At 44.2% G+C, this 13,471-nt stretch overlaps 2 protein-coding genes across 2 annotated transcripts; one reads left to right on the top strand and one right to left on the bottom strand.

Moving 5' to 3' along the window:
• Positions 1 to 3,663: 3,663 nt before the first annotated feature.
• Positions 3,664 to 4,572, bottom strand: LOC135106198 (uncharacterized protein K02A2.6-like). Its single transcript, XM_064014973.1, has 2 exons — positions 4,457 to 4,572; positions 3,664 to 4,366 (listed from the first exon to the last, which is right to left on the bottom strand). The coding sequence occupies exons 1-2, from the start codon at positions 4,570 to 4,572 to the stop codon at positions 3,664 to 3,666; spliced, it is 819 nt and encodes a 272-aa protein (XP_063871043.1).
• A 7,432-nt stretch (positions 4,573 to 12,004) lies between these two features.
• Positions 12,005 to 12,913, top strand: LOC135106197 (uncharacterized protein K02A2.6-like). The gene is made up of 2 exons (XM_064014972.1): positions 12,005 to 12,120; positions 12,211 to 12,913. Exons 1-2 carry the CDS (start codon positions 12,005 to 12,007, stop codon positions 12,911 to 12,913), a joined length of 819 nt encoding a protein of 272 aa, XP_063871042.1.
• The last annotated feature ends 558 nt before the right edge of the window (positions 12,914 to 13,471 follow it).

Genomic DNA, 13,471 nt, shown 5'->3' with positions numbered 1-13,471 from the left:
GTGTTTTTTTTTTTTCGGTTTTGGTTCTCCTGACCAGTGACCCTTTCACATATATATAAATAAATAAATAAATAAAACATTTTCTGAATAATGAGGAAAATGGTAATTTGCAATTATCGTTATGTACAAACCAAAAATCCTATCCAACTCACAACCTTTAAGAATACCAGATGCCCCCCGGAATGTTGGGAACCATTGATCAATCGGAAGGATATGAAATCTGAAAGACATGAAAGGATATTTCTACACTTTCAGTGAGTCTTAACTCCACCAAGAAGTCCTCCAGACAAGAACTTGGGATTTTTTTTTTTTTTTTTATGTAGGAAGGGTACTGGCCAAGGGCAACAAAAATCTAATAAAAAAAAAATGCCCACTGAAATGCCAGTCCCATAAAAGGGTCAAAGCAGTGGTCAAAAATTGGTGGATAAGTGTCTTGAAACCTCCCTCTTGAAGGAATTCAAGTCATAGGAAGGTGGAAATACAGAAGAAGGCAGGGAGTTCCAGAGTTTACCAGAGAAAGGGATGAATGATTGAGAATACTGGTTAACTCTTGCGTTAGAGAGGTGGACAGAATAGGGGTGAGAGAAAGAAGAAAGTGTTGTGCAGCGAGGCCGCGGAAGGAGGGGAGGCATGCAGTTAGCAAGATCAGAAGAGCAGTTGGCATGAAAATAGCGGCAGAAGACAGCTAGATATGCAACATTGCGGCGGTGAGAGAGGGGCTGAAGACAGTCAGTTAGAGGAGAGGAGTTGATGAGACGAAAAGCTTTTGATTCCACCCTGTCTAGAAGAGCAGTATGAGTGGAACCCCTCCAGACATGTGAAGCATACTCCATACATGGACGGATAAGGCCCTTGTACAGAGTTAGCAGCTGGGGGGGTGAGAAAAACTGGCGGAGACGTCTCAGAACACCTAACTTCATAGAAGCTGTTTTAGCTAGAGATGAGATGTGAAGTTTCCAGTTCAGATTATAAGTAAAGGACAGACCGAGGATGTTCAGTGTAGAAGAGGGGGACAGTTGAGTGTCATTGAAGAAGAGGGGATAGTTGTCTGGAAGATTGTGTCCAGTTGATAGATGGAGGAATTGAGTTTTTGAGGCATTGAACAATACCAAGTTTGCTCTGCCCCAATCAGAAATTTTAGAAAGATCAGAAGTCAGGCGTTCTGTGGCTTCCCTGCGTGATGTGTTTACCTCCTGAAGGGTTGGACGTCTATGAAAAGACGTGGAAAAGTGCAGGGTGGTATCATCAGCATAGCAGTGGATAGGACAAGAAGTTTGGTTTAGAAGATCATTAATGAATAATAAGAAGAGAGTGGGTGACAGGACAGAACCCTGAGGAACACCACTGTTAATAGATTTAGGAGAAGAACAGTGACCGTCTACCACAGCAGCAATAGAACGGTCAGAAAGGAAACTTGAGATGAAGTTACTGAGAGAAGGATAGAAACCGTAGAAGGGTAGTTTGGAAATCAAAGCTTTGTGCCAGACTCTATCATAGGCTTTTGATATGTCCAAGGCAACAGCAAAAGTTTCACCAAAGTCTCTAAAAGAGGATGACCAAGAAGATCACCAGTAGAGCGGCCTTGACGGAACCCATACTGGCGATCAGATAGAAGGTAGTGAAGTGATAGATGTTTAAGAATATTCCTGTTGAGGATAGATTCAAAAACTTTAGATAAGCAGGAAATTAAAGCAATAGGACGGTAGTTTGAGGGATTTGAGCGGTCACCCTTTTCAGGAACAGGTTGAATGTAGGCAAACTTCCAGCAAGAAGGAAAGGTAGATGTTGACAGACGGAGCTCAAAGAGTTTGACTAGGCAAGGTGCAAGCACGGAGGCACAGTTTCGGAGAACAATAGGAGGGACCCCATCAGGTCCATAAGCCTTCCGAGGGTTTAGACCAGCGAGGGCAAGGAAAACATCTTTACGAAGAATTTTAATACGTGGCATGAAGTAGTCAGAGGGTGGAGGAGAGGGAGGAACAAGCCCAGAATCGTCCAAGGTAGAACCCCACAATGTGTGGCTCTTGGTGGTATCATCTGTTATATTTTTACCACATTAGCTGGAAAAAATAAATCTTAAACTTCACTATAAATAACATTAAGCAGTATGAAACATGACTTTGTTCCAATGAATGTAACTTACCATTAGTATGTGTGACAATAACAAATAGTTGAACAAATGGCAGCCATGTTCACTCTGAGAAATGCAGACAATATTTACTACCAGACATGTTAAATATGTTTGCAGTCATATGGTCTTGCTGCAATTATTATGGCTGAGAGGCAGTATGTTGAAATGTGGTCCATATTTTACAGTTCGGGAACATCTATAACCTCAGGCATTATGTAACTAATGCATTTAATAATGAAATATATATATATATATATATATATATATATATATATATATATATATATATATATATATATATATATATATATATATATATATATATATATATATATATATATATATACTTTTTTTTACATAACATTTTTGTCCTTGCAAAATTGCTGTAGCAATTTTGTCTTTTTTTTTTTTAGATGTATCTCCACATTGATCTAAAAAAACAGTAAAACATGTGTTAGTTTACTGTAAGTTTTAGTCTTTCCAATATGCCTTTTTTTGCCATTAATCAGTCATATTTCTAAAATGCCATTTTGTTACAAGAGTTTGAAACGGCTCCATGGTCTTAATACTACGTGAGAGGAACTCACCCTGCAGTGCCCACTGTGTGTCATGTTCTAATGGTCAGTCCAATTCATAAGTCACAAGTCCACTGTGAATTTATTCCCTTAAAGGTTTAAAAGTGCCTGGGTTCGAATTGGTGGTGGCGTGATGGAGCACCGATCACAGCAGAACGGGCGACATGAGATAAAGAAACATGTTAAAGAACCCTGAGACAGTGAACAGTGATAGTTGAACCCTGAAACATTAGTTTGTGTAATGAAGCCCCGATACCATATAACATTCATGCTTCACACATCTCCCCTTCCTCTTCACGTTCATAAGATGCTTATGAACGTGGCGTTGAAGTCCACTGGGAGTGTAAGCGTCGTGGCACTCTAAAGCTTGGGGGCATACATGCAGCTCGTCGCGTCCATTGTCCAGCACAGCAGCCGGGGTAGGTGTTAGATATAGCACGCAGGAAGCGGCGGTTCCGCCACAATACGCGTCCTGAAGGCGTTTTCACAAAGTAGTCGCGGCTCCTGCCAATCCTCATGACCACTGACACTTATCTCACCGTTTGGAGACGGGATCTTGAATTCTGACGTATGCGCCCATGTCAAGTGCCGGCAAGGCCCAGACGTGGGCATCGTAGCGTTCCCTAGCAGCGTCGGCTTGGGATATAGCACGTAGATCACACTCCTCGGTCCTCTCATTCCATTCAGCCGTAAAGGAGGCGCTGTGGGCAGGGACACAAGAGCGTAACGGACGACTAAACAACACCTGGGCAGGGAAATAGCCGTCCTGTGGCGGTGTATTGCCTAACTCCAGCAATCCATTATCGAAGGCCTTGTCAAGGGTGCCAGAAGGGGCCGTCTTCATAACCAAATTCTTCACTGACTTCACCGCCGCTTCTGCGTGGCCATTACTATGGGGATAATGTGGGGAGAAGACCTCGTTACCCATGCCCCAGCGACGCAGGAAGTTCTGGAAGTTCAGCGACAGGTAAACTGCGGACCCCCATCTGTTCTAAGTCTCAAGGGGACACCTAGGTCTCGAAAGAACCTCCTGAAGGAACCAATGGTGGCAGAAGCGGTGTTAGACCCATACAGAGCCACTACAGGCCATCCCGACCGCCTATCTGCGTGTACGAGGAAAGACTCCGTGCTGAAAAAGTCTGCAGACACACACTCGAACGGCCTGTAGGGGACCTCCTCACACATCAATGGCTCTTGCTGCTGATTTGGTAACAACATCTGGCATGCCGTGCACGCCCTCACCACGTTAGTATTGTCAGAGCTGATCCCAGGCCACCACATAGTCTGACGTATACAGCGCTTTGTGGCCTCCATGCCGCGGTGACTGTCGTGAAGGCGCGCCAGGACATCACGTCGAAGGGAGGAAGGAATCAAGATACATGGCCCGAGCAATATGAACTCCCTGTCGTGATACAGGTTGTCAGGCTCCTTCCAGTAATGTAGCAGGGCAGGGTCCAGGCTGTCGCGGGTGGTGGGAAAGCCCCGAGTTAGTTTGACGTACACTGCGTCCTCTTGGGTTGCAGTACTTATCCCGTCCAGCATAAAATATTCTGCAGGCAATACAACATCAATAGTAGCGTTAGCTACTACGCCTCTGACATGAATGCAGGCCTCCTCACTAAGTACCACGTTCTCAGGAGACGGCTTGTCCACCGGTGCACTGGATAGGGCGTCGGAAATAGCGAGAGACTTGCCCTTGCGCCACTTTGCCGTGAATACGTACCCGATGATGATCTCCTTCAGGTATTACAGTCTAGGATTGTCAATGTCGTCGAGCGTATAGGAGTTGAGGATAGGGACAAGGGGTTCGTGGTCGGTCATGATGGCGAAGTGAGGCAGACGCAGTAGATAGTACCGACACTTCATTATGGCTCAGACCACAGCCACGAGCTCCAACTCTATGATGGCATACCTGGTCTCCACATCAGCGAAGAATCGCTACCCACACTGTACCAGTCGCTACTGACCGTCCCTATGGTTTTGTAGAAGGGAATATCTTACGCCATACAGACGGGAAGCATCCGTCTGTAACACCGTGGGAAGGGACAGGTCGAAGTGGACAAGCACTGGCTGTTGCTAAAGTACCCTCTTCACACTTTCGAAGGCCAAGTCATGGTCCGGCGTTCACGTGAAGGCACGCCGGGGGCTCAAAATAAGATGCAGGGGCTCGGCTGACTCTGCAATCTGTGGAGTAAACTCGGCCACTTGGTTCACCAGGCCTAAGAAGGAGCGCATTTCTATTACGTTTGCAGGCTTAGGAAAGTCTGGAATCACACACACATTTCCTTCGTCAGCCACAATGCCCTCCCTTGAAAGCCTGAAACCACAGAAGGAAATTGCTGGGCCTGCCAACACAAACTTTTCCGCGTTGATGGTGATGCCGTGGGGACGGCATCGCCTCAGGATCTCGTAGACACGCCACAGGTGTGCCCCATAATTCTTGTCCAACTGCAAGATGTCGTGTACCATTTTGGCACACTGCTGTATGCCGTCCAACACCACATCACAACGGCAGGAAAATTCGTCACCCATGGCCACAAAACCCATCGGTCCTCGGCAGAATCGAAAGCGACAATACGGGGTAATGAAGATGGTAAGGTGCTGCTCCTTCTCCGCCAGTGGTATCTGCCAATATCCGTATAGGGTGTCAAGGATAGAGAAGTTCCGCGCCCCTGGGTCTACTAGGCCTATGGCAGCATTTGGTGTCGGGGAGGGGTGAGCGGGGCGGAGTACTTGCTTGTTGAGCCCCGTGAGGTCCACAGATATCTTAACACATTCCTTGGGTTTGGCCACAGTCACGAGCGGGTGGCACCACTGGGATGGTTCGTCTCCAACAACATCAAATTGCCCTGGCTTACCATGGCCTTTAAATCCTGCTTGATGTGCTCCTATATATATATATATATATATATATATATATATATATATATATATATATATATATATATATATATATATATATATATATATATATATATATATATATATATATATATATATATATATATATATATATATATATATATATATATATATATATATATATATATATATATATATATATATATATATATATAAGAAGCGACCAGGCTTAGATGTGGCAGTCCCTGTATGAAATATACCTACCTATTTCCATCTATTATCCCCATCCATAAAGCTGTCTAATCTTCTCTTAAAGCTCTCTAGTGTCCTAGCACTAACTACATGATTACTGAGTCTGTCCCACTCATCTACCACTCTATTTGAGAACCAATTCTTTCCTATCTGCTTCCTAAACCTAAATGTTTCAAGCTCGAACCCGTTATTTCTTGTTCTACCCTGGTTGCTGATCCTAAGAATTTTGCTTACATCCCCCTTGTTATAACCCTTATACCACTTAAAGGCTTCTATCAGGTCCCCTCTTAACCTACGTCTTTCTAAAGAATGTAAATTTAACAACCTCAATCTCGCCTCGTAAGGAATACTCCTCATCTCCTGTATCCTTTTAATCATTTTCCTCTGTACTGATTGTAATAGACCTATATCTTCCTTGTAATGTGGGGACCAGAACTGCACAGCGTAGTCTAGATGAGGTCTGACCAGCGCCAAGAATAACTTTAATATTATTTCCAGCCTTCTACTTTTAACACTCCTAAAAAGGAATCCTAGTACCCTATTTGCCCTGTTTCTGGGCTCTATGCACTGTTTCCCTAGACGGAGTTCAGAGCTAACTATAACTCCCGAATCTTTCTTGTACGCTGTACCTACCAGAGTTTGCTTGTTTAATGTGTACCTACTGTGTGGGTTTCCTCTACCTACGCTAAGTACATTGCATTTATTGATATTAAATTGCATTTGCCATCTATCCGGCCATTCATTCATTCTATCTTAATCTGCCTGCAAGGCGATGGCATCCGATTCTAACCTAATTAACCTACCTATCTTTTGTCACCCGCAGATTACTAACATCACTACTAATTCCACTATCCAAGTCATTGATTTATATTACAAATAACAATAGTCTTAATACTAATCCTTGTGGCACCCACTAATTACATGACCCCACTCAGATTTCGTGCCGTTTATTACAACTCTTTGTCGCTTGCCACTAAGCCGTGACCCTATCCAGCCTAACACCTTCCCATCTATCCCGTGTGCACTAACCTTTCTCAGGAGCCTTTGATGGGGTATCTTGTCAAATGCTTTACTAAAATCCAGATATGAGATATCAAAACTATCACCATTATGTACTGCCTCGTACACTTTACTGTAAAAACTTGACAAGTTCGTCAGGCAAGACTTCCCGTTTGTGAAGCTATGCTGTGACTGATTTATGAAGCTATGTTTGTCTAAATCTCCCCTAATGTTCCTCGCTATTATTGACGCAATTATTGACAGGTCTATAGTTAGACACTAAAGTTTTATCTCCTTTCTTAAAGATGGGTACTACATTAGCCCGCCTCCACATTACTGGTACCTCACCCGACTCCAGTGATTTCCTAAAGACAGAAACTAACGGCTCACTAATAATCTTTTTGCATTCCTTAAGTACTCTGGGATATATTTCATCTGGTCCTGGTGTCTTGAACATTTTTAGCCTATGTATCTTTTGTTCCACTATCTCCCTAGTTATGGAAATATCTGTCAGCTTCTCGTTCTCATCTGCTCTAAACACCTGTTCACTATATGGTATATCGTGCATGTTTTCCTGGGTGAAGACAGTTAAAAATTACTCATTCAGAAGTGTATTAATCTCCTCCCCAGAAGTAACCAGCTCCCCGTCTGCCGCCTTTAATGGACCTATAGTATCCTTATTCTTCGTCCTGTATACCTGATAAAATCCCTTGGGGTCCTTAATTGCCTTGGGGTTCATAATTGCCCTTAGCTTTCCTCGTTAACTTCCTGACTGTTCTAACTAATTCATTATATTGTGACCTTAAAACATCTTCACCTGCCCTTAACCTCTTATATATACTTCTTTTACGCCCTATATAATGTTTTAATCTGACAGTCATCCATTTAGGGTAATTTTTTCTGTGATCTTATTGCCCTATACTGGATATTTGCTAACTGACCTGTATGAACTTTACGAAATATTTATACAATTTATCTACATTTATGTCACCTAATTCCCCTCATCTCGGCCCCTACCATCCTCTCCACCCCCTTCATCTACTCGCCTCGATCTCACCTCTCTCATTTCAGCATGACCTGACATTCCAACATACTCACACCTATCACCCCCTCCCTCTCTCCTCCGCCCCTTCCGGACACATCTTCCCTCCTCTTGTCCTACACCCTCACCTCTCTCATCCTGCCTTATCTCTCTGAACTCCGTCCCTGACCTGACCTCACCCTGCATCCGTTGCCAGTCCACTGCTTGGAGGTAGCTTTTTAATTCCTCAAAATCTGCTCTCCTAAAGTCAGGTATTTTACTAGTGTTTTTGCTTCTAAAAGTTTCTCCCCATTCTAAATTGTACCTAGCTGTCCTCCAACCTCTACCTGCTTGACTGCTTCCTCCCTGTTAGTAAGAATTAAATCTAGAATATTATTCCCCCTTGTGGGTTCTGCGACTACCAGTTTTAAAAAATTATCCTGAATTACCTTAAGAAATTCCTCTGCTTCCTTGTTACCCACCATCAGACTCCAATCGATATTCCTAAAATTAATATCTCCTACCACACATACCTGACTGTACCTGCCTGCTCTATTTAATTCCTGGCACAGTGAGATGCTAATTTCCTTTTGTACTGGTCGGTGGTCTGTACACTACTCCCAGTACTACTGACTGCGATCCTTCCTTAATATCTACCCATATCGACTCTGCTTTGTTATCTGTTTTAATTCTACTGTTAATACAACACTGTAATGTGTCCCTAACGTATAACGCGACGCCTCCTCCTCTCCTGTTTTTCCTATCTTTAAGAACATAAGAACATAAGAACATAAGAAATAAGGGAAGCTGCAAGAAGCGACCAGGCTTACACGTGGCAGTCCCTGTATGAAACACTCCTACCTATTTCCATCTGTTATCCCCATCCATAAACTTGTCTAATCTTCTCTTAAAGCTCTCTAGTGTCCTGGCACTAACCACATGATTACTGAGTCCGTTCCACTCATCTACCACTCTATTTGAGAACCAATTTTTTCCTATCTCCTTCCTAAACCTAAATTTTTCAAGCTTGAACCCGTTATTTCTTGTTCTACCTTGGTTGCTGATCCTAAGAATTTTGCTTACATCTCCCTTGTTATAACCCTTATACCACTTAAAGACTTCTATCAGGTCCCCTCTTAACCTACGTCTCTCTAGAGAATGTAAATTTAACCGCTTCAACCTCGCTTCGTAAGGAATACTCCTCATCCCCTGAATCCTTTTAGTCATTCTCCTCTGTACTGATTCTAATAGACCTATATCTTTCCTGTAATGTGGGGACCAGAACTGCACAGCGTAGTCTAGATGAGGTCTGACCAGCGCCAAGTATAACTTTAATATTACTTCCGGCCTTCTACTTTTAACACTCCTAAAAATGAATCCTAGTACCCTATTTGCCTTGTTTCTGGCTTCTATGCATTGTTTCCCTAGACGGAGTTCAGAGCTAACTATAACTCCTAAATCTTTCTCGTACCCTTTACCTACCAGAGTTTGGGTGTTTAATGTGTACCTATTGTGTGGGTTTCCTCTACCTACGCTAAGCACTTTGCATTTATTGATATTAAATTGCATTTGCCATCTATCCGTCCATTCATTCATTCTATCTAAGTCTGTCTGCAAGGCGATGGCATCCGCTTCTGACCTAATTAATCTACCTATCTTTGTGTCATCCACAAATTTACTAACATCGCTACTAATTCCACTATCCAAGTCATTGATATATATTAGAAATAATAATGGCCCTAATACTGATCCCTGTGGCACCCCACTAATGACATGACCCCACTCGGATTTCGAGCCGTTTAGTAGCACTCTCTGTCGCCTGTTACCAAGCCATGACCCTATCCAACCTAACACCTTCCCATCTATCCCGTGCGCCCTAACCTTTCTCAGGAGCCTTTGATGGGGCACCTTGTCGAATGCTTTACTAAAGTCCAGATATAAGATATCATAACTATCACCTTTATCTACTGCCTCGTACACCTTACTGTAAAAACTTAACAAGTTTGTCAGGCAAGACTTCCCCTTCGTGAAGCCATGCTGTGACTGATTTATCAAGTTATGTTTGTCTAAATGTTCCCTAATGTTCCTCGCTATTATTGACTCTAACATTTTACCTACAACTGAAGTTAAGCTGACAGGTCTATAATTAGACGCTAAAGTTTTATCCCCTTTCTTAAAGATGGGTACTACATTAGCCTGCCTCCACATTACTGGTACCTCACCCGACTCCAGTGATTTCCTAAAGACAGAAAGTAACGGCTCACTAATAATCTTTTTACATTCCTTCAGTACTCTGGGATATATTTCATCAGGTCCTGGTGACTTGAACTTTTTTTAGCCTATCTATCTCCTGCTCCACTATCTCCCTAGTTATGGAAATATCCGTCAGCTTCTCATACTCATCTGCTCTAAACACCTGTTCACTATCTGGCATATCCTGCATGTTTTCCTGAGTGAAAGAACAATGTATAACCATCTATCTTAACCTCTGGATTAAATATTTTTTCCTGACATATCTAACCAAGTTTCAGTTAAAGCAATGATACCAAATTTCTCTACACACGGTATTCCTCTAAGCAAGTCTATTTTTTTCAGAATATTCTACAGTTTGTGTAGTAAACACTTAAGCTATTTCTCGCTTTCCCTAAGCTAGCTACCTTTCTAGATTTAGCTAATTTGCCCTTCGCCTTCTCCTCACAACCCCTTCTTCCCTCCCGACTAACGAAAAAAGCACTGGAGTGCAGTTACTCGTACCTCCTGCTCGAGTGTTTCGGCCAAAACACCCTGCCGTGATAAATGCACTCCATCCCTGGCGTACAAGGTGTCCCTACCATAGAAAAGGTCCCAGTTGTCGATGAACGTCCATCCATTACTCTTACAATGATTCGCGAGCCTGCGATTCACTAATATATATATATATATATATATATATATATATATATATATATATATATATATATATATATATATATATATATATATATATATATATATATATATATATATATATATATATATATATATATATATATATATATATATATATATATATATATATATATATATATATATATATATATATATATATATATATATATATATATATATATATATATATATATATATATATATATATATATAGGAGCACATCAAGCAGGATTTAAAGGCCATGGTAAGCCAGGGCAATTTGATCTTGTTGGAGACGAACCATCCCAGTGGTGCCACCCGCTCGTGACTGTGGCCAAACCCAAGGAAGGTGTTAAGATATCTGTGGACCTCACGGGGCTCAACAAGCAAGTACTCCGCCCCGCTCACCCCTCCCCGACACCCCATGCTGCCATAGGCCTAGTAGACCCAGGGGTGCGGAACTTCTCTATCCTTGACACCCTATACGGATATTGGCAGATACCACTGGCGGAGAAGGAGCAGCACCTTACCATCTTCATTACCCCGTATTGTCGCTTTCGATTCTGCCGAGGACCGATGGGTTTTGTGGCCATGGGTGACGAGTTTTCCTGCCGTTGTGATGTGGTGTTGGACGGCATACAGCAGTGTGCCAAAATGGTACACGACATCTTGCAGTGGGACAAGAATTATGGGGCACACCTGTGGCGTGTCTACGAGATCCTGAGGCGATGCCGTCCCCACGGCATCACCATCAACGCGGAAAAGTTTGTGTTGGCAGGCCCAGCAATTTCCTTCTGTGGTTTCAGGCTTTCAAGGGAGGGCATTGTGGCTGACGAAGGAAATGTGTGTGTGATTCCAGACTTTCCTAAGCCTGCAAACGTAATAGAAATGCGCTCCTTCTTAGGCCTGGTGAACCAAGTGGCCGAGTTTACTCCACAGATTGCAGAGTCAGCCGAGCCCCTGCATCTTATTTTGAGCCCCCGGCGTGCCTTCACGTGAACGCCGGACCATGACTTGGCCTTCGAAAGTGTGAAGAGGGTACTTTAGCAACAGCCAGTGCTTGTCCACTTCGACCTGTCCCTTCCCACGGTGTTACAGACGGATGCTTCCCGTCTGTATGGCGTAAGATATTCCCTTCTACAAAACCATAGGGACGGTCAGTAGCGACTGGTACAGTGTGGGTAGCGATTTTTCGCTGATGTGGAGACCAGGTATGCCATCATAGAGTTGGAGCTCGTGGCTGTGGTCTGAGCCATAATGAAGTGTCGGTACTATCTACTGCGTCTGCCTCACTTCGCCATCATGACCGACCACGAACCCCTTGTCCCTATCCTCAACTCCTATACGCTCGACGACATTGACAATCCTAGACTGTAATACCTGAAGGAGATCATCATCGGGTACGTATTCACGGCAAAGTGGCGCAAGGGCAAGTCTCTCGCTATTTCCGACGCCCTATCCAGTGCACCGGTGGACAAGCCGTCTCCTGAGAACGTGGTACTTAGTGAGGAGGCCTGCATTCATGTCAGAGGCGTAGTAGCTAACGCTACTATTGATGTTGTATTGCCTGCAGAATATTTTATGCTGGACGGAATAAGTACTGCAACCCAAGAGGACGCAGTGTACGTCAAACTAACTCGGGGCTTTCCCACCACCCGCGACAGCCTGGACCCTGCCCTGCTACATTACTGGAAGGAGCCTGACAACCTGTATCACGACAGGGAGTTCATATTGCTCGGGCCATGTATCTTGATTCCTTCCTCCCTTCGACGTGATGTCCTGGCGCGCCTTCACGACAGTCACCGCGGCATGGAGGCCACAAAGCGCTGTATACGTCAGACTATGTGGTGGCCTGGGATCAGCTCTGACAATACTAACGTGGTGAGGGCGTGCACGGCATGCCAGATGTTGTTACCAAATCAGCAGCAAGAGCCATTGATGTGTGAGGAGGTCCCCTACAGGCCGTTCGAGTGTGTGTCTGCAGACTTTTTCAGCACGGAGTCTTTCCTCGTACACGCAGATAGGCGGTCGGGATGGCCTGTAGTGGCTCTGTATGGGTCTAACACCGCTTCTGCCACCATTGGTTCCTTCAGGAGGTTCTTTCGAGACCTAGGTGTCCCCTTGAGACTTAGAACAGATGGGGGTCCGCAGTTTACCTGTCGCTGAACTTCCAGAACTTCCTGCGTCGCTGGGGCATGGGTAACGAGGTCTTCTCCCCACATTATCCCTATAGTAATGGCCACGCAGAAGCGGCGGTGAAGTCAGTGAAGAATTTGGTTATGAAGACGGCCCCTTCTGGCACCCTTGACAAGGCCTTCGATAATGGATTGCTGGAGTTAGGCAATACACCGCCACAGGACGGCTATTTCCCTGCCCAGGTGTTGTTTGGTCGTCCGTTACGCTCTTGTGTCCCTGTCCACAGCGCCTCCTTTACGGCTGAATGGAATGAGAGGACCGAGGAGTGTGATCTACGTGCTATATCCCAAGCCGACGCTGCTAGGGAACGCTATGATGCCCACGTCTGGGCCTTGCCGGCACTTGACATGGGCGCATACGTCAGAATTCAAGATCCCGTCTCCAAACGGTGAGATAAAGTGTCAGTGGTCATGAGGATTGGCAGGAGCCGCGACTACTTTGTGAAAACGCCTTCAGGACGCGTATTGTGGCGGAACCGCCGCTTCCTGCGTGCTATATCTAACACCTATCCCGGCTGCTGTGCTGGAC

This window comes from Scylla paramamosain, chromosome 13 (genome assembly GCF_035594125.1).
Source record: "Scylla paramamosain isolate STU-SP2022 chromosome 13, ASM3559412v1, whole genome shotgun sequence".
Classification (NCBI taxonomy): Eukaryota; Metazoa; Arthropoda; class Malacostraca; order Decapoda; family Portunidae; genus Scylla; species Scylla paramamosain.
This window is presented reverse-complemented; position numbering and strand designations above follow the sequence as displayed.